Source organism: Puma concolor, chromosome C1 (assembly GCF_028749965.1).
Source record: "Puma concolor isolate L17-30 chromosome C1, mPumCon1.1.hap2, whole genome shotgun sequence".
Classification (NCBI taxonomy): domain Eukaryota; kingdom Metazoa; phylum Chordata; class Mammalia; order Carnivora; family Felidae; genus Puma; species Puma concolor.
In genome coordinates, this window is record NC_141674.1 from 86,099,063 (window position 1) to 86,120,325 (window position 21,263).

Below are 21,263 nucleotides of genomic sequence, written 5' to 3' on the forward strand. Positions count from 1 at the left end.
GATTCTCTCTCCTTCTCGCTCTCTGCCCCTTCCCCACTTGTGCTCTTTCTCTCAGAGTGAATAAATAAACTTAAACAAAAATTAAAAAAAAAAAAAGAATGAAATCTTGCCGTTTGCAATGGCATGGGTGGAGCTAGAGAGAGTATCATGCTAAGTGAAATAAGTCAGTCAGAGAAGGACAAATACCATATGATTTCACTTATATGTGGAATTTAAGAAACAAAACAAGTGAGCAAAGGGAAAAAAAAGAGAGAGGCAAACCAATAAACAGACTCTTAACTGTAGAGAACAAACTGACGATTACCAGAGGGGAGGGCAGCAGGGGGGTGGGATGGGTGAAATAGATGATGGTTAAGGAGTGCACTTGTGATGAGCACAGAATATTGTCTGAATTGTTGAATCACCAAATTGTACACCTGAAACTAATACTACGCTATATTTTACCTAACTGGAATTTAAATAAAAACCTAAAGAAAGAAAAGGAGACTGTTGTTGGAAGGTGTCTTCTTTACTCATGGCATTTTATTATATCAAAAGTTGGTGATAACCCAGAGTGGTGGAAGCAGCTGTGACCGTTTTTTGCCTCAATGATCTTGACATTTTCAGGATCAGTTAGAAAACAGAAAACAATACAGAAACATAAAACAATATTATTATAAATGCAGTTATATTCTTAGCAATGCAGGCATTGTGAGGAAAGGATATGTAAAATGGCCTTAAGATAGAGTTTGTTGGGGCGCCTGGGTGGCTCAGTCGGTTAAGCGGCCGACTTCAGCCAGGTCACGATCTCGCGGTCCGTGAGTTCGAGCCCTGCGTCGGGCGCTGTGCTGACTGCTCAGAGCCTGGAGCCTGTTTCAGATTCTGTCTCCCTCTCTCTCTGACCCTCTCCCGTTCATGCTCTGTCTCTCTCTGTCTCCAAAATAAATAAATGTTAAAAAAAAAAAAAAAAAAGATAGAGTTTTTTGGCTTTGTATTTGCCTGTGGAAGTTCTGACTTTTGAAGACCTGTTCTAAATTGCTGTTGGCTGGAGACGCCTGGGTGGCTCAGTCGGTTAAGCGTCCAACTTCGGCTTGGGTCATGATCTCACTGCTCATGAGTTCGAGTCCCGTGTCGGTCTCTGTGTTGACAGCTTGGAGCCCGGAGCCTGATTCACATTCTGTCTCTGGCCCTCTGTTCCTCCCCTGCTTGCGCTCTCTTTCTCTCTGTTTCTCAAATATAAAATAAAACATAAAATTAAAAAAAATAAATTGGTCTTGGCTATGCATAGGTTTTGACTGAATTTCTTAGTATGACTTGAAGCTCACCCCACGTTTTGTGAAATATAAAAGCTGGCTCTTTGAGCTTCAAGATTTTGTGACATGGGAAATTCTCTGGGTTCAGGTTGTTTTGCTTCTACCTTTAACATGGTGCTATGGCCAAGATGGAGGTATACCTTCTTCATTGTAGATATCTGATGCTCTTACAGCAACTTGTTTCTTTGAGAGATAGTAGAGGAGAGTGGGGACAGGATCCTTTTCTATTTTTCTATCTTCCCCTGTTCTAGGTCCCAAGTTGTCTTTTTGGAAATATGATTCCCTTGAACAAAAGAGGGTAGGAATTACCAGAGCCTAATTTCACTTAGGGAAATATGTGGGTCTCTGAAGGGGAAGGGTATCAACTGTCTTCAAACACTTTATCTGTACCTCACTCATGATACTTGGTATTTTCTCCAGTGTTGTATAGTTATTTTTGTTCTCATTTTATCTTTTCATCTTGATCAGTGTTTTCTATTGGTGCAGAACATTTGCTGCATTGATGGAAATGTATATTTTCATTTTCCAAATCAGTACTCATTAGCTACATGTAGCTTTTGAATACTTTAAATGGGCTAATATGATGTGAGAACTGAATTTTTAATTTATTTAACTTTAATAGTTAATTAAACATTTTTAATTTGAATATAGTGGACACAAACTACGTTAGCTTTAGGTGTACAGCATAGTGATTCAACTTCTCTGTGCATTATGCTGCACTTACCACCAATGTAGCTACCATCTGTCACCCTACAGCACTTTTACGATAACATTGACTGTATTCCCTAGGCTGTACCTTTCATCCCTGTGGCTTATTCATCCCACAACTGCAGACCTGTATCTCCCTCTCGCCTTCACCCATTTTGCCTGTTCTCATCCCTCTTCCCTCTGGCAACCAGCAGTTTGCTCTTTGTATTAATACCTCTGGTTCTGCTCTTTGTTTATTCATTTGTTTTTTTTGTTTTTTTTTTTTTTTTTAGATTCCATATATGAGTGAAACCATATGGTATTTATCTTCCTCAGTCTGACTTATTCCACTTGGCATTATATCCTCTAGGTCCATCCATGTTGTCACAAGTGGCATGATCTCATCCTTTCTTGTGGTTGTGTAATATTCCACTGTTGTGTGTGTGTGTATACATACACACCACATCTTCTTTATTCATTCATTTATGCATGGGCATTTGGGTTGCTTCCATATCTTAGCTATTGTAAATAATGCTGCAATAGACATAGGGTGCATAGCTTTAATTAATTTAAGTTTAAATAGCCACAGGTGGCTAATGGCTACCATGTTGGACAGTACAAATCGACTTAAGGATGTAGTGTGTCTTTGATTTACTTCTTCCTGGGTTTTTGGAGTATACTAATTTACTTATCTGATGTTTGGTGGAACTGGTATGTTTGTTAACTGTGTTGCTTCCAAAATGACATGTGGTTGAGTTGGCTGTGCAATTAGAAACTCTACAACTTTGAGTTTGAGATTGAAGTTGGCTTCCAATGGTTAGCACAAAAATGGAATTAGATGCCTTGAATTCCTTGTGCTTTCCTGAAATTTGTTCAAAGTGAATCTAAAATGCTGATAAAACCATAATTAAAAATTCTAGATTTACCTTAACATTTTGCAAGTGTCAACAGTCATGTTTGAGTAGGGGAAAAACAGATTAGTTAAGAGCGTTGCTTCCAATTACTTAAGGACAAGGAAATCTGTGTTAGAATTAGGACTACCTTAATCATGCTGGTAGGTGCTTATTTTATATTCTTTTCATTTTGATTCTTTTGAATGGATTCTTGTTCACCATCCAAGACTGGTCTGTAATCAGGTATAATAAGCACAGTTCATTTTGGATTCATGTGTATTTTGTTTATACTTACAACACAGCATCACACTGGGGACTTTAGAAATAAATATCTTTTTATTTTTTATTTTATTTTTTTTAAGTTTACTTATTTTTGAGAGAGAGAGAGAGAGAGAGAGAGAGAAAGTACGTGCACAAACTGAGGAGGGGCAGAGAAAGAGGGAGACATTAGACTCCGAAGTAGGCTCCAGGCTCTGAGCTATCAGCACAGAACCTGACGTGGGGCTTGAAATCACAAGCTATGAGATCATGACCTGAGCCGAAGTCAGATGCCTGACTGAGCCACCCCGGAGCCCCAATAAATATCCTTTTGTTTCCAATCATTGCACATTTTCCGTTTTGGCAACCCTGTGTTTTTACTCTCGTGAAGCCTGTGTATAGGGACAGGAAAATTTGGTGTTACCTGGAATATAAAGTTCCAAAATATTACACACTTGCTTAATGTAGATAAAATATACAAGTTTAGTATTCTTATGTAAGGCAAGTGGCTCCTGGCAGATTTGATGCAGTGCAATGACATATCTATGATACTGTAGTTTAGGTAGCAGAAAAAAATTCAATGACTCCCTCAAAAGAAAGGTCTTTTGGGGATGGGTTTTTTTTGAGACTTGTTGATATTTAGAAAATTTATGGTCCAGGCTAAATTGAATTTGAGCATTAATGAGCAAAAATTCATAATGAGAACTCATTCATTGAAGTTTTAATGTTATGAGCAGGATACTCTTCTAAGCTTGTAAGGTATAACATACAATACTTGTGTGAGAGGCTTACTCTGTAGTTGGGCTGGTAGGATCTACACTTAAAGATAATTCACAGCATGTGATAGTGTCTCAGATAGTAAGTTTGGGGAACTTTGAGAGGAGGCTAGTGTTTCCTAAGGGTGACTGGAAAAGTGGGATTTGAACTGGGATTTTGAGGAAGCTAGAGAGGAACAGAAAGAGAAATAGGAGGGCACTCCAGGCAAGGAGATCAATGTGAGCAGAGGCTTGGATTAAGAATTTGCACGGAGTATTTGGGAATAAGGAACGGATGCGTTTGTTGAAATGCAGATTCCATATGGGACCCATTAGGGGATAAGGTCGTCTTGGAAGCTAGGGACATGAAATGTAGGGCTTTGATTGCTGGGCTGTGGAATTATTCTGAGGGGAGTAAGGAGCCATTACACACCTTTGAATGGTGGGAAGATATGTGAGAAGCGAATATTGTGAAGATTAATCTCTGGAGTGGAATACAGGATGATTGGGCAGGGGAGAGGGAATTTAAACAGTGAGGATGTGAAATGAAGAGCCCCTGCACTTTTGTTGCTAATGTAGGACTAGAAAAGCAAGGGATGACTCAGAGGAGTAGCCTTTCTGATAAATGAGAATGAAATTGATATTTATTTGTTGCCCTTTTGTGATTGAAAGTTTTCATGCCCAAGTAACTGGGAGAAGCGAGAAGTGTTTTTAGTCTGGTGGGCTGATTTGAAGGAAATATGGGTTGATTTTATTTATTTATTAAGAAAACATTTTTTTTCTTAAAGAAAAAAAAATTTAATGTTTATTTAGTTTTGAGAGAGAGAGTGAGACAGAGCATGAGCAGGGGAGGGCCAGAGAGAGAGGGAGACACAGAATCAGAAGCAGGCTCCATCTAGGCTCTGAGCTGTCAGCACAGAGCCCGACATGGGGCTCAAACCACGAACCATGAGATCACGACCTGAGCCAAAGTCAGATGCTTAACCGACTGAGCCACCCAGTCGCCCCGAGAAAACATTTTTTTTAATGTTTATTTATTTTTGAGGGAGACAGGGCAAGTTCAGAGGAGGGGCAGAGAATGCTAAGCAGGCTCTGTGCTGATGGCAGAGAGCCCAATGCAGGTCCCGAACTCATGAACTGTGAGATCATGACCTGAGCCAAAGTAGGATGCTTAACTGACCCACCCAGGCTCCCTGAGATGGGTTGAGTTTTAGATGTTCTAAGTTCCAGGTGATGGAAGGACCTGTAGATGTAGGTTTGGAGGTGGTTGGAGATGAAAAGATTGATCCTGGGTCTCACTTGTAGGAGCCATCGCTCTTCTGTAGGGTCATCAGTGAAATTCATGATAGTGGGTAAGAGAGATCTGCAGACCGCTGACTGTATCCTGGAGATGTCTGCAGAGAGGGAGATGGGCCAGTGTGTCATATAATGTGGAATGCTCAAGGAGAAGAAAACTGCAAGAAGACCACTAGGTTTAAGATACTTGAGAACCGAGAGCAAAGTTTGAGTGGAGTAGTTAGAATTGGTGACTAAGTAGGTGATAAATCCAACTCGGAAGTGAATGCACATGTTATGTTCATCTTGCTTCTTTTGTGGCCTGCTTTTTAATCATTTTACTGAGTGTCCTGGCAGGGAGATAAAACAAGGTGGAACTCAAAAATGTCCAAATAGTTCCTTATTAAGAGACTAGTTACGGTAATTGGGTGAAATCATTAGTTATTTGGAGTATATGAATCAGTTATATAATGACCCATATTCCTGAAGATAACTGAAATTTGCAATTTTAGTGAAAATAAAAATGAGCATTGATGTTCCTGAAAATTATATTTCTACTAAATACTGCTTTTTTTTTTTTAAATCCCAGTTTTTATGCCGATTTTGGACCTCTGAACTTGGCAATGGTGTACAGATACTGCTGTAAACTAAACAAGAAACTGAAAGTGAGTACTATGGTGATGTTTATATTTTGTTATTGGAAATTTTAACTTTGAAATCTGATCACTGGGACTGCCGTGCACACACCATTTAGTTAGGTAATCTTGATCTTTGGATATTTATTTGAGTAGTTTACTCTCATATAAATGAGAAGTTGAAACTGATCCACCTGATTACCCCATAAAGGACATGTTAACCTCTTCCATTTTTCAGGATGAATTGAAATGTGAGCTGAATGAAGTCATTGGAATAGCGATCTAAGAAAGAAAGCACAAATACCTTTCAGGTTGCTGTTTAATGAGTCTATCAAATTACTCCCTAGGATGGTTTTTCTGAAACCAGGTGATGAAGGCACTCATCACGGCATCGCAGTAGCTCTCAAGCTTTTCCTGTCTGATCAAGATTGAAATTTTTATGTATTTCTTGGAGGTCATCTTTGTAGAGTTAGCAGCCAAGTGGGATGGATGAGCTAGTAGTGATACAACAGGGACTTTACCTGTTGTGACAGAATTTGGATCATACATTCAGTATTCATCTGTATTTTTGATTTACATGTTTTTTTTTTCCTCTTAGACTCTAAACATACATGAGGGAAAGCATTACATGTAATCCTGGTTTTGGTAAATTTATTTCATCACATAGAGATATTTATCTTTGTCTTCCAGTGTTCAAAATGAGGATCTTAAATGTAACGTTTCAGTTTGGAAGGTCAAATACTACACAGCATGCTGTTAAAGATAACCACGAAATTATAATGCTCAGGTGGCTTATTCTTTCTGCTAGTTACAGTGTAACTGGTGTGATGATGTACAGTACTTTGTACATATTAGCTGTTTAGTGATCTTTTGATTTGATTGATTTTTATTGAACTTAGGGATAAAAGACTGTCTGTAGTGGAGAATTTCCTATAAAATATGTTGTATATTTATGAATTCATAGATTTTTGTCATTGATCTGAAAATGCTAAATGGTCATGGGATGAATACCAAAGAGAGATTTTTATTTTAGTCAATAATCATATAACATAAGGTCTGTTGCAATCAACTGTTTAAAGAATTAATTTGTAAAGTATTATCTGACTTGAAAAGGTGTATGTAAATTCCTTTAACTAAACTGGTCTACATTTTTCAGAAAAGAAGCTACTGCCTATAGTTTAGAAAATAAAGTGGAAACTTTTGTAATCACCAGGGAAGCAAATAATATCCTAAAAAGGATTTAATATAAAAACATAAAGTGGACTTTTAGTGGATGATTAACAAGGAAAGGATAATCCATAAATAATTGAAGGCTATTACTTCCTTTTGAGGACCTAGGAATTTTTTTTTTGCTTTCTTGATTAGTCCTGTTAGTATGTAGTTGGTATGAACTGGGTATTATAATTAACAATTCAGGACCTGACCATTACTTGGAAGATCGAAGAGAAAAGAATCATTATTTCAAAAATAATTTTTTTGGTCTGACTCTGTCTTCTGCTTATATCAGTTACATAAAAGTAGATGGCTTGAGTAAGGCTATTTTTCTACCATATTTTACACCAAACTGTATAGGTAAGTGTATACATGGACTTGTTTTGATTTGTTTTCATTTACAAAGCTTTCTTTCAACATTATGCAAGTTTAATAGGGTTCAGCATCCCTTGGTTCATTTCAGAGATCAGGTAATCTGATGGATGCCTGGAAGGATATTTTTTTGCTTTAGTACTGCTAGTAGATACCCTGTACTTGCTGAAGGAATGAATTTTCAAAACCCAGATGTTGATAAGTCATGCGTTATCTCAAAGCATCTGAGTAGAATCTCTACATTGGGAGAAATGACTTGACTACCAATTTGAAGCTGCAATTGCTTCAACCTTGTGTAATCTCAGTTTCTTTAGCTATAAGATAGGGATTATAGAGCTTTCACAGAGGGGTGGTTAGGAGTATATTGCAAAAGGCTTTGCAAATTTTAACGTCTTCTACAGAAGAAGGTTACTAATGGAACATTGATGACTTTGAATAGGAAATAACAATAACATTTCTTCAACCAAGGTTATGAACACCTTCCCAGTCTCCTGGCTGTCATTTCCATATGCAAAAGCTGTTTGATATAATTTTAGGGATCCAAATGACAATTTAGTCTAGCCAGTTCATTTTATGGGTGCAGAAAGGAAGGCCCAGGAGAAGCAGGTGACTTGTCCAAGGCTACAAGGTAAAGTGGGGGCTAGATTTCAAGGCTTGTGACTTATTCATGCTCCTCTCCACCTTCATCACTGGAGGAGCCTCTGTGGTTTATAATCTTCATGCGCTCACCCACAGCACTGCCCCAGCTGACTTTGCCCTGAAAACATGTCCATAGTGGCCTTGAGGCTCCTCTGCTTCGTTTGCTCCAGTGACTGTTACTGCCACTCCAACGACGTTTCTTCCAGGAACTCAGACTCCAGGCTTTCCTGCTTTAAATGTACCCTTCTTGTTGCATACCTCCCACATTCTGTCTCTCTCACCTTCGTGTAATCTCCAGGCCCTCAGGCTCCCTATTTTCTCAGTCCATCGGATCCCTGTTGGTGTTTCTCGTCTGCAGCCCGTGTTCACCCATTTTGGTAAGACCTTTGGGCACCTTGCTTCCATACCTTTTGTCTTGCTTGGCCTCACAGCTCCCACCCTTGGTGTCTTTCCCAGTGGATGATTTCATGCGCTAACTTACTGATTTACTCAAGATTGCGGTACTCTGGCCACTGCTGGCTGTGTGCTTTACCCTGAACCACACCAGTTGCCCCACACAATGGCTTGTGACGTCCAGTCTGACTTGAATGTCCTTTTCCCCTGGTTTGATCACTCCTTGTTCTTTATGACCTTGTTCAGACACCGTGGCTTCTAGGAAGCATCTCCTTGTCCTTCTGAACAAGGTTGGAGTTGCCTCCTGTTTGGAGATCTTTATTATTGATGAATAATTCCCTGTTTACATTGCTCTCTTTCACTAGACTATACCCTCCTAGCAGATGGAGACATGTCATAGAATTCAGTGTCTCCAGTGCCCAGCACAGGGTCACCAGACACACAAACTTCTGTTGACCTTATCACGATCCCCTTGACTTACAGGTCCTCTTTTATCTTTTTGTCTCTGGAGGTTTCAGAATATTCTGCCCTCACTATTTTCATCCTCACTACGCACTGATTTCTTAATCCTTGGCTGTCTCACTTTTGCTTTCCTTACCCTGCTGAAACTGCTCTAGAGACATCTTAAAGACCAGATATGATGGTATTTACTTGGTCCTCAAACCCTACTTCTCTGAATAATTTGGCACTATTTTTTTTTTTTTTACAGTGAGAAAATTTTTTTATTTTTTAATTTTTATTTTATTTTTTATTTTTTTAATATATGAAATTTATTGTCAAATTGGTTTCCATACAACACCCAGTGCTCATCCCAGAAGATGCCCTCTTCAATGCCCATCACCTACCCTCCCCTCCCTGCCACCCCCCATCAACACTCAGTTTGTTATCAATTTTTAAGAGTCTCTTATGCTTTGGCTCTCTCCCACTCGAACCTCTTTTTTTCTTTTTTCCCTTCCCTTCCCCCATGGGTTTCTGTTAAGTTTCTCAGGATCCACATAAGAGTGAAAACATATGGTATCTGTCTTTCTCTGTATGGCTTATTTCACTTAGCATCACACTCTCCAGTTCCATCCACGTTGCTACAAAGGACCATATTTCATTCTTTCTCATTAATTTGGCACTATTTTAACTGATAACAGCTTCTTAGACTACTGTTCATGTGTGGTTTCCTAGCTTTTTTAGGCAACATGTTATTTTCTACTTTGACAATTTTTATTTCTTCCAAAAAAGCTTTTATGATTTTTTTCTCTTTTATTTGACACCTTATATAGATAGGTAATATTTTGCAGTGCATTCTGTTCCAAACCTAAATTTTTAATTTTTATATTTTCAAAAGGTATTTTTTTTCAAGTTGATGATTTGAGGCAGTGATTTATTGCTATTTTTTTTGTGTGTGTGTCAATATGCCCTCTATTCCCAGGGATCTTTACTATAATTATGTTGATTAGAATGGAAAATTATCCAGCAAACATCGACTTAGTTTCAAAAACCAAAGGCAGAAAACACCATCACCAACAAAAAACCTATTTTTAAAAATTTTAAACTATATTTTAAAAAGTGTAAGTACTAAGAGTTATGCAGTAATAGGTTGTAGTTTGCAATTTCTGGTCAGTAGTTACTGTAATGAGGGAGATAGTCCAAAAAAAAGGGAAGATTTGTTGAAATGAGAACAATTGGTAAAACTGTGTAAGTTGTTTAATGTAAAATGCCATCAGTGATTGATAGATTAGACCAGAACTTGCTAATTTGGTATTTCAGGAAATCCATAAGCCCCTGAAATTATATTTAAAATTTTGTGTGTATTTATATTTTCTTCTTAGAAGATTCATAACTTTTTACAGATTTTTTTAAATGTTTATTTTTGAGGGAGAGAGCGTGAATAGGGGAGGAACAGAGAGAGAGGGAGACACAGAATCCGAAGCAGGTTCTAGGCTCTGAGCTGTCAGCACAGAGCCTGACGTGGGACTGGAACCCACAAACTGTGAGATCATGACCTGAGCTGAAGTTGGATGCTTAACCGACTGAACCACCCAGGCACCCCTTAACAGATTCTTAAAGGGATTCTTGGCACAGACAATGGTAACAACACTGGGCTAGGATATACAGGCTTCTAAAAGGGAAGAGTGTTTTAACAAAAGTTAACATAGTGATATAAAAAAAAAAAAAGTACCTTCTTTAAACTTGGTCATTTAAGAAAATCTTTCAATGACTGATACAATAATATGAAAGTTTAATAATCCTATGATTGAACCAGCTTTTCCTAAAATGGTCAATACAGTTTTAACTGCTGATTTCACTTTTCCTTTGAGAAAACTAAAACCTCAGTCTGTGAAAAAAACTATCTAAGAGCATCACTGAAAAAAGGGGACATTTTCTAGGGCAGTGATTTTTTTTTTTTTAAATACTTGCTCTTATGAATCAACAGGATAATTATAGTAATCTTGAAAACTGTTTTTAAAAGCTTTAAAAGAATATTGACAGAAGTGTAATTTTAAATGTACAAAACATCCCACATAGGCCTTTCAGGTTAAAAGGAGAAGGGGGGGTGGGCCTGGTGAAATGGACAATTGTATTAAAGCACTGAGTACCTGGCAGATGGTGGGGGCTCTGGGAATGTCCTTGTTGCTGAATGAATCAGTGCAGTAATCCTATCTGGTAACCAGGCACCTGCCAGTGTATCAGGTAGTTTGTACACAAGAACTCTTTTGATATAATGATCAGACCACCCTCTTATTATAACTACAAATACATGTTGAGATTTCCTCATGAGGTTATATTGTTTCAGGTTCATGGGCTTTGGGGGGAAGAAAAACAAATTATTCTGGAGACAGTTCACGTAGTTTAAAGAGGTATCAGGCATTCTAAAGCAATGTTAATTCACATGGGAGTAGGCATACACAGAGTTTGCAAGGTACAGAGTCCTTCCTGATTCCTTCAGAAATCCTCAGGCAAGAACTTCTTTAATGGAGAATCCCCAAATGCCTTCCACCAAATCTTTATGAACAACTTTTCTCTAACATTTTGATTTCTACTCTGATCACATGTGCCATTTCATTAATGAAACATACTGGGTTTAAAATAAAATGGACCACACAGAGACACCTTTTTCTTTTTAAAGAAACTATTCAACCTATTTTGTTTTAGCTCTAAATGAAAACATAAACCATATTTTGTTTTGTACAGCCAAAGAAAATTTTCAAGAATATCCCTTTCCTGGGAAAGTTGGAGGTAAAACATGTAGAGGTCATGGCTGCTGACAGGAAGACCTGTTCATTTTATCGCTTTTGCAATGAGGTGACAACTGATTGCTTTGGAGACGCTGATTGCTGCAGCCATTGCTGGGCTAGCCTAGTCACCTGTAAGAGAATGATGCCTTGGTCACCACGGTCCCCATGCTATAATCTACTTAATCTGAGTGCCATCACTGGCAGAGCTTGCTTGTTTAGGGAAGTGCATGGGTTCTGTTTTTTTTTTTTTTTTTTTTAATTAAAGAGCATATTGTCCAGGCCGCAGTGATGTCTTCCTGAGCTCCATCAGGCTGATTTACAGTTTAATTAAACATGGTGTTCTAACCAAATGATATGAAGATTTTACTTTTAAGCATGGCAAACAACTTTACTGGAAGGCTACTTAAAAAATCTGTTGTTCTGAATGATGCATTAGCTCTTGTTTTTGTTTTTTGCGTTTTGTGGGATTTTTTTTTTTTTTTTTTTTTTTTTGGCTTTGAGCTGAATTGCACTATCTTCGACCACCTCTTGTTTTGGAATGGTTGAGTAGTTTGTGGTCCCCTGCCCTAAGCTGAACAAGTGCATGATTTGTTATGTCACTGCCATCCGAGCAGAGCCTGGGCTATTTGTGACTCGTGTAGCATGTCAACATTTTCTCTTTCTGAGTTGCTGTAACTGGTTTTTCTCCAGGAGTGAGCCCTCCAGAATGCATCGTTTCACATAGCTTTCCTTTCTGAGATAGAAAATGGCTGCCTAGGGTCAATACCCTCATCTTAATTTGTATTGTTCTCTCATAACAGTTGTCGTACTTCAGTTTATAAGTACTGTTAAATGTTTATATGCTAGATTGCATGCTTGTCATGATTTACATAGCAGTGGTAAAAGTCTGATTCTCAGGTAAGCAGTCCAGGTCTGGAAATTTCTATAGGTTCGGTTATATTAATTGATAGATATTCAATACTGTATTCTATCTTTTATCTAGTTTTTACCTTGCTACATGAAATAATTACTTTACCTGTAATTGAGATCATTCCATTGCTCCTAGCTATGCTGTGAATGCATCCCTCGGTAGTCCTTCTCTTTTGTTCGTAATAATCTTGGTTAGCATCGAATATTCATTCTACTGTGAGTGCTATGAGATTGGAGACTGAGGTTCTGCTCCCCTTGTTACCGTGTCGTTCAACACTGTGTTTGGCACACATCAGCTGCTCAGTCCATGCTGACAGAACCCACAGACTTCCTTCAGCCACAGTAACCCAGCATGCAGCTTCAACAAACTGGTTGCCTAGGGGGCTGCATTCAGTTCAGTCATGCTTTCTTAGGCATGCATGCTCTTTAAAAACTTTGAATTCATGGTCAACATCTGTAATTTATGAAAATTTCCACTTAATTCTGAATTTTTGGCTTCTTTTACATATTAAAGTGTGTGATAGTGGGCTCAGTTTCCTACATGAGAGTAGGAGGTTGGAGCTAAGTCTGCTTGGGATAGGGCATGCTCTTCTGGTTTAACACCTGACCCACTTCAAATTCTTGGCCCCAGAGAGCATCTGAACTTGGACCCTCTGGAAAAATGCCATTTAAGGCAGCTCAGTTACTGAATCATTAAAGGAACTTGTTCCTAAGGTGTTATCATCTGGAGTGCAAGAATTTACAAATTGTGATACAGTTTTCTGAGGAATCTGGGGCAATGTGTTTTTTATGACATGCTTTTAAAAGGCATTTAGCATGATTTGGAGTTCCTAAGAGAATTTAAATGTCTTTTGGGGCTACTCGACCAAATGGATAGTGTTTTAGCAGCCACATAAAACATTTCCTGGGGTGACAAGTCACATTTTTATGCAATAGCATAGTGGATTTTGGTGTGCCGTCCCTGGACTGTCAGCATCAACATTACTGAGGAACTTGTTAGAAATAAAATTCTTGGGCCCTGGTCAAAAACTCTAGGGTTGAGTCCCAGCAATCTGTATTTTAATAAGCTCTCTAGGTTACCCTGAGCCAGTCTGCTAACAGGATTAAATATAATAATAAAATATAACTTAGATTGATTTTTTTTATTTCTGAAAAGTTTTAGTGAGATTGATTAATTCAACCAATTCTGTTGACCTGAGAATTATTTAAATTTTGCACCATGAAACTTACTGTGACCTTATAAATTGAGATTTACCAAAACTATCAAACTCAGTGAGAGATTTCTGAATTTCTAACATCTACCATATTTGCTGAGAGAACTCAACTGTCTGTGATCTGACATAGGAGAAATATATTGGCCAAGTGTGATAAACCAGGCCGTCTTTGGCTCCTGGCTTATGTTCTCTTGGTAAAAGAGAGACACAGAATATTCATTATACTTTGGCCTTGCCCACGATCTCTGGTTTGGGAGTCACTCTGTGTCTGGTCAAATTGGACCCCTCTGGCACTGTTGCTATGCTTTAGGAAACGACGGACTGTAGCAATAAATGTTAGCTGTTATTATAGAGGGCTGGCTGTGTCCACTTAAGAAAGCTTGTAAGGATATATACTGCATATATACTGCAGTTGCTAGGTAGAAATCTGAAATAAATGTGGATAGGGGCTGCAGGTTATCATGTGTAATTGGTCATGTGCAAGAGCAGGCAACTAGGCCAGAGGCTTAGTATTCCTTCTGTGACATCCTCAATCCCTTTGTATTTAAGGCTATATTCATTTGTTTTTCCAGTGTCTAGCATTACTTTGCTCTTGTACACAGTGTTTTTGTAATCTATGAGCTGCTCATGTAAAGCAAAAAGAATTTGTTAAGAGCAGATAGCTCACTGAAAGCCAGAGGTGATGGTCTAACTTTGCAAGGGCTCTCCTTGAAGGGCCTAGTCAGCATACCCGGCCACAGAGGAGTTGGGCCAGAGTAAGGAAGAAGCAGTTCTGGTTGGAGGTATTAAGTTCTCTTGGTATTGGGGTAGAGTCTGAGAAAATACCTACTGGGCTCATTCATAAAATGGAATCCTTTTATCTGCAGACTGTCCCTTTCTTCTTCTCCATGGTAAGTTCCTCCATGAAAGATCTTAAAAATGAGCCAAAGCGGGGCGCCTGGGTGGCGCAGTCGGTTAAGCGTCCGACTTCAGCCAGGTCACGATCTCGCGGTCTGTGAGTTCGAGCCCCGCGTCAGGCTCTGGGCTGATGGCTCAGAGCCTGGAGCCTGTTTCCGATTCTGTGTCTCCCTCTCTCTCTGCCCCTCCCCCGTTCATGCTCTGTCTCTCTCTGTCCCAAAAATAAATAAACGTTGAAAAAAAAAAATGAGCCAAAGGTTTCTCTAAAGGTACTGGAATCATCAGTGTCTCCAATGGATAGTATCATTTCTTCTGGAGTGCTTTAATATGTAGTAGTTTTTTTTTTTTTTTTAATTTTCTTATTTGTAAGTAAGCTCTACACTCAGCATGGGGCTTGAACTCACAACCCCCAGATCGAGAGTAGAATGCTCTACTGACTGAGCCATCTAGGCACCCCTGTAGGTTATTTTTAAAATTTATTTTATTTTTTTAACAGAGGGACATGTTTAATATTTGAAAGTAGAAAATATTAGTTTATGTATATCAATCTAATCATACAAAGCATTAGCTAAACAATTGGCAAGATGTTTTGTTATCCCTGAAACAAAATTTGTTTTGAGTAAACTCTATGGCTAGTGTGAGGCTTAACTTATGACCCCCAAGATCAAGAGTTGCATGCTCTACTGACTGAGCCAGCCAGGCACACCATCCTTGAAATTTTTCATTTCAGTACCAGGTTATCTGCTATGTTGAACAGCATTGCTGGTGTAAGACTGGGGCAGAGTGACCTATAAGAGGGAGGCCTGGCCATGGCAAGGCAGAAAATTAGGAAAAGGCCAGTATGACATAAGATTTTTCTCTGTTATCATTTACTTTGAATTAGTTTTGATTCCTTGAGTGAGAACTGAGCCTCAGTGATCTGACCTGGGAGATACTGGCCAAGCTTCACTAAGCAGATCATTTCTTGATTGTAATACTTTTGAGACTTTACTGAGAAAAATAATTGAATTCCAAAAACCTCTAAGCAAGGCAAATGCTAGGAGCTTTAAAAATTATCCTAAAAATTAGATGGAAACTATCGTTTAACTGATATAAAAAAGTTAGCTATTGTAATGTACAGCATGGTGATCATAGTTAGTAATACTATATTATGTATTTGAAAGTTGCTAAGAGAGCAGATCTTTTTTTTTTTAGATAACAGTGTAAACATAATTTATTTTCTCTGCAATTACCCACATTTTTTTTTTAATATATGAAATTTATTGTCAAATTGGTTTCCATACAACACCCAGTGCTCATCCCAAAAGGTGACCTCCTCAATACCCATCACCCACCCTCCCCTCCCTCCCACCCCCCATCAACCCTCAGTTTGTTCTCAATTTTTAACAGTCTCTTATGTTTTGGCTCTCTCCCACTCTAACCTCTTTTTTTTTTTTTTTTTTTTTTCCTTCCCTTCCCCCATGGGTTTCTGTTAAGTTTCTTAGGATCCACATAAGAGTGAAACCATATGGTATCTGTCTTTCTCTGTATGGCTTATTTCACTTAGCATCACACTCTCCAGTTCCAGCCACATTGCTACAAAAGGCCATATTTCATTCTTTCTCATTGCCACGTAGTATTCCATTGTGTATATAAACCACAATTTCTTTATCCATTCATCAGTTGATGGACATTTAGGCTCTAAGAGAGCAGATCTTAAAGGTTCTTATCATAAGAAAAAAGATTTTGTAATTGTGTATGGTGATGGATGTTAAAAAATTATGTTTCCATCCTATAGGCAGCTTCTAGTAGGAGATATTTAAAAATAGTTAAAATTTGTAGGTATATTTTATGAAGAATATTCTTTATCTGATGTAATTTCTGTAAGCTTGTAAAGTTTAAAAAATTCTTCTGAAGTCCGTAAAATTTTAATTTGTATTATATTTACTTTAATGCATTTTTAAGTTTACAGTGAAAAAAAAGTTTCCTTCAGAATTTCATCCTGTAGCTTCATGGTTGCTGTTGGAGGGTTCAGGGAGGTCTCTGCATCCCAAATACTTTAGAATAAGAAAGAAAAAAACAAAAACCAAACAAAAGCAAAAAGTTTGAAAGCAACCAAAAAAACTGTTGGTGATGGAAGCACACCATTATGAGTTTGTCCCTTTTGGCAAGTGGATTTGTAAAATAAATTTAATTCCACATTATTATTTTTTTTTTTAATTTTTTTTTTCAACCTTTATTTATTTTTGGGACAGAGAGAGACAGAGCATGAACGGGGGAGGGTCAGAGAGAGAGGGAGACACAGAATCGGAAACAGGCTCCAGGCTCCGAGCCAGCAGCCCAGAGCCTGACGCGGGGCTCGAACTCACAGACCGCGAGATCGTGACCTGGCTGAAGTCGGACGCTTAACCGACTGCGCCACCCAGGCGCCCCAAATTCCACATTATTAAATGATAGCAATTGTTTGCTGTGAAATCTAAATTCTTAGTGGAAAAAGGCATCAAAACACATAATCCAGACTTCAGGATCAGTTGTGGATATTTTTCTTCCCCATGAGTGTTTTAGGGAACCAGTAAATGTAATTAGTTAGGGGCTGGGAACGAGAAGAGCTGAGTCCCTTAGGCTCAGCCTGACTCATGTTTACGGGGGCCTGGCCTGTTTAAGGCAGTGTTTAGGTGTTTGGGATTAGACACCATAAAATATGCTTATATCTTAAGGGCTTTGACTCTCCGTTGGGTAAATCAAGCCTAACTTATTGATGGAGAACAATAGGTGGCAAAAACAAAGCAAAAGACAGACTTGCAACAAGCAAATACTAAAATAACAAAAGGAAATGTCCAGCAGTTTTCTCAAATTGAGAAAGCAAGGAGGCAAGTGTCAGCACCATTGATAGTGACCTTGAAGTCTTTAGATAACCTCAGTGTTTTGACTGAACTGAATTGAATAAAATGTGCTTTTTAAAGCTTTATTTCATAGGGATAATTTACTAAGCCTGTCTGGAAATAAGGACCTTGGTAATGAGACCCGCTTTGAGGCAAACACTTTTAAAAGTTCAATTAAAAAATTTTTCTTAATGTTTATTTTTGAGAGAGAGAGAGAGAGAGAGAGAGAGAGCAAGCAGAGGAGGGGCAGCGAGAGGGAGACATGGAATCTGAAACAGGCTCTAGGTCTGAGCTGTCAACACAGAGCCCGATGATGGGCTTGAACTCACGAACCGTGAGATCATGACCTGAGCCAAAGTTGGACGCTTTACTAACTGACTGAGCCACCCAGATGCTCCTCAAAGTTCAATTTAGAAGAGCAGTGCCATTTTCAGAACATGTGATTCTGGGTTAGGAAGGAAGTGCCTGACTTGGGGTGGTGAGGGTTTCCAGGCTCATTGCTGGGATACATATAGCTGCATTTTCTGTGGTTACATTAAAAAAGCCAGAATGTTGCAATTTCATGTAGAATGGACTTCAGAATTTGAAGAGTTTCTTAACTTACAGCAAACAGCAGGGTGAATGAAGAAAGGTACGTAGTTGAGGTCTCTTACATTTCTAAAGGGGCTGTAAAAGCAGGTATTCTGTGGGTTGTAGTCAATGTGTAAGGTATAGAATGCTGCTTTTACAGTCAGTTTGAATTTGTAGACAAATATTAAAAGGTACCCATGTATCTGTGTTTTGAAAGCCATTTGTCAAAATACTGTGACTGTTTTGAAATATGAAGAAATTGAGCAGATTTCATTTAGTTGCGTCAGTGTTCTCATTGTTTTATGTTTGAGTTTGCTTAATACTTTGATTTCATTTTAACACATCTTTTATTTGCACACTTCTTGTCATGTTTAGCATGTATGCAACATACTAAGTTGCTTATTTTGGATTTAGCTGAATCCTTGAGCATGTAGCATATTGCATGGCATATAGCAGGTGCCTTAATAAAACTGTTTGAATTCATGAATTTAACATATGGTTATTGCATTAAGATGTTTGCTGATGTGACCCTTTTGATGGTTTACCTTTTCCCACTAGCCATTTATTTTCAGATAATTAAAAAGGGATTTTTATAGAACATTCTAGAAAGAAAATATTAGTATTGATGTTCTAGTTAATATAGGCACTTGAAAATTTTAGAAGAAAATAGACTGATTGATACATTTAAAAATAAACTGTCTAATATGAAAAGTAAAGATAACTTTTCTGGAACTGGGTATGGTATGTAGAGAAAGAAAAAGGAAGAACAAATACTCACCTGTAAAAAAAGAACTTACCATTTGTGGCAACATGGATGGACCTAGAGGGTGCTAAGTAAAATAAGTCAGACAGAGAAAGACAAATACCATATGATTTCACTTATATGTGGCATCTAAAAAACAAAACAAATGAACAAATAGCAACAACAAGAAAAAAACCCAGAAACAGATTTATAAATACAGAGAATGAATTGGTATTTGCCAGAGAGGACGGGGGTGGAAGGATGGGTGAAATGAATGGAGGGGATAATGAGGTACAGACTTCCAGTTATAAAATAAGTAAGTCATGGAGATGAAAACTGCAGCAGAGGAAATATAGTCAATACTATTGTAATAATGTTGTGTGGTGACACATGGTGACTGGACTTACCATGGTGAACATTGTGTAATCTATAGTACTGTTGAATCACCATGTTGTACACCTGAAACTAATATAACATTGTATCTCCGCTATACTTCAATAACAAAAATTAAAAAAGAAAAAAAGGATGACTAGACTTTGTGTATAAGATTTAGAGTAAACCTTCCAAAATGGTCCCCATTAATAAAGATGCCAATAATTTAATTATTTCTCATTGTATGTCTCCCTTCTTGGAGAGAAATGTTTGTTATATTGTCAAATCTGCATCATACTGGGCTGCAAAAAGTCTGAGCCAGTAACCCTCATCCCTCAAATATGCGCATGGACAATTGCCATAGAAATGAAAGTTGAAAGTTGGTACATTTCACTGATTGTGACACATCTTGGAAGTTGAGATGATGTATACCTTCTGTATATTTTAACAGTGTCTCTATGGTTACACTCTTTTTATTCCCTCTTTTTAGTCATACAGTTTATCAAGAAAGAAAATAGTGCACTACACCTGTTTTGATCAACGGAAAAGAGCAAATGCAGCATTTTTAATAGGTGCTTATGCTGTAAGTACTTTTTCATGATTATTTTCTATAATCAGGCCAATGGAATGCTAACACTATCACATAAAATCCAGGCCAGTTTTTCAGTGGAATTGGGAGATGGTGAAAATTATTAGCACCCTGGGAATTGATGTGGAATGGAAAGTGTGGACTACTATCCATGGGCTATTTAATTGTCAGATTTTATTTGCTAGTATCTAATGACAGAGTCTCAGAACCACAATGGGGAGCTTGGGTCCCACAGTTGTATGGGTGTTTTTAAAAGAAGAATATCCAGAAAGAATATATAGTGGAAGATTTTTAAAGACTGTTGAGGTGTTCCTTTTTTGCATAAGAGGAAATCCTAGATTGCATGGGGAAGGATTGTTATTATTATATTATCATTATCCATCTACTAATCTATATACATGTTTGCAGTAGGCAAACCAAATATAGGTCCTGCACATATTACACTTCCCTACTAACTAGACAAGACTTTCCCAGAAACGTTTTGATTGCAAATTTTGTTCTCTGTAAGTACTAAAACGTAAATGTGAGTTCCATGTGAATATGCTACAGCGTTTTGGTGTGAATATTTCTAGAATTTTCTATATGTACTGGGATTGGACAAAAACTTGGAAGGCAGAAGCCCACCAAGGCTAAAACTCATTTGTAACCTGTAATAACTTTTTAGGGACAAGTGTGATATCCATGTAGGAATATGCTGGTTTAAAGGCAGGGGAGAGAGGTGTCACTTCCCATCATCCTTAGAGAGGGTCTGTGCTTCTCTGAAGCCTGGAAGCACACTGCTGTGTGACCTTTCCAGGCCCTCCTTCTGAAGATCTTGACGGAAGGAGGCACCAGCTACTATGTATCACACTCTGCCACATTAAACCGAAAGCTCTAGGGGAAAACGCCCAGACAGATGTGGTGTTAGAAAGACTGCCAGCTGTTGCAGGGTGTAGGCTGAGAATAGCCGCAGGCTGACAGCGTGAGTGCAGCCTGGGGCCTTGTTTCCAGGGCTGAGATGCCCAGCTCTGGCCAACTTTTCTCCCTGTGGTGTGGCCACCATGAAGCCGTGGGCCATCCCTTGTGGTACTTTTCTTTCTCACTCTGTAGGCAGCAGGGTATAATACAAAGAATCTTGACTAAGAATCAGAAAAACATTTTTTCATCCTGAAGTGGCTCTGGGATGACGGGTAAGCCACTTTATCTGTCTTTGCTTTATTTAGTTTCCTTATCTGTAAAATGATAGGGTTGGATATAATGACCTCTAAGTTTCCTTCAAATTCTGAGGATACAAAGATTATTTGTAGCACCAGCCAGGCCATTGCTTTTGTTTTAAAGGCACACATGAAAAGCTGGCTGTTGGCATGAAGGCTTAGTGAAGTGCTGGTAAGCTGAATGAAGCAAGCATGCTTATTTTTCACTTTACATTGATAATTATTACTCATTTGGGACTGATAATTGACAGTGTGTTTAGAATATGGAGAGCCTGTAA

At 38.3% G+C, this 21,263-nt stretch overlaps 1 protein-coding gene across 6 annotated transcripts in view; it reads left to right on the forward strand.

The window, feature by feature from the left end:
• Window positions 1-21,263, forward strand: part of CDC14A (cell division cycle 14A) — a 196,412-nt gene that overhangs the window by 16,485 nt on the left and 158,664 nt on the right. For 4 of the 6 annotated variants that reach the window (XM_086717683.1, XM_086717686.1, XM_086717687.1 and 1 more), the window contains exons 3-5: window positions 5,750-5,825; window positions 11,595-11,639; window positions 19,694-19,786. In XM_086717683.1, coding sequence (XP_086573809.1) covers window positions 5,750-5,825; window positions 11,595-11,639; window positions 19,694-19,786 — 214 coding nt within the window. The remainder of the gene's footprint in view (window positions 1-5,749; window positions 5,826-11,594; window positions 11,640-19,693; window positions 19,787-21,263) is intronic. The other 2 variants (XM_086717684.1, XM_086717688.1) reach the window with 1 other exon arrangement.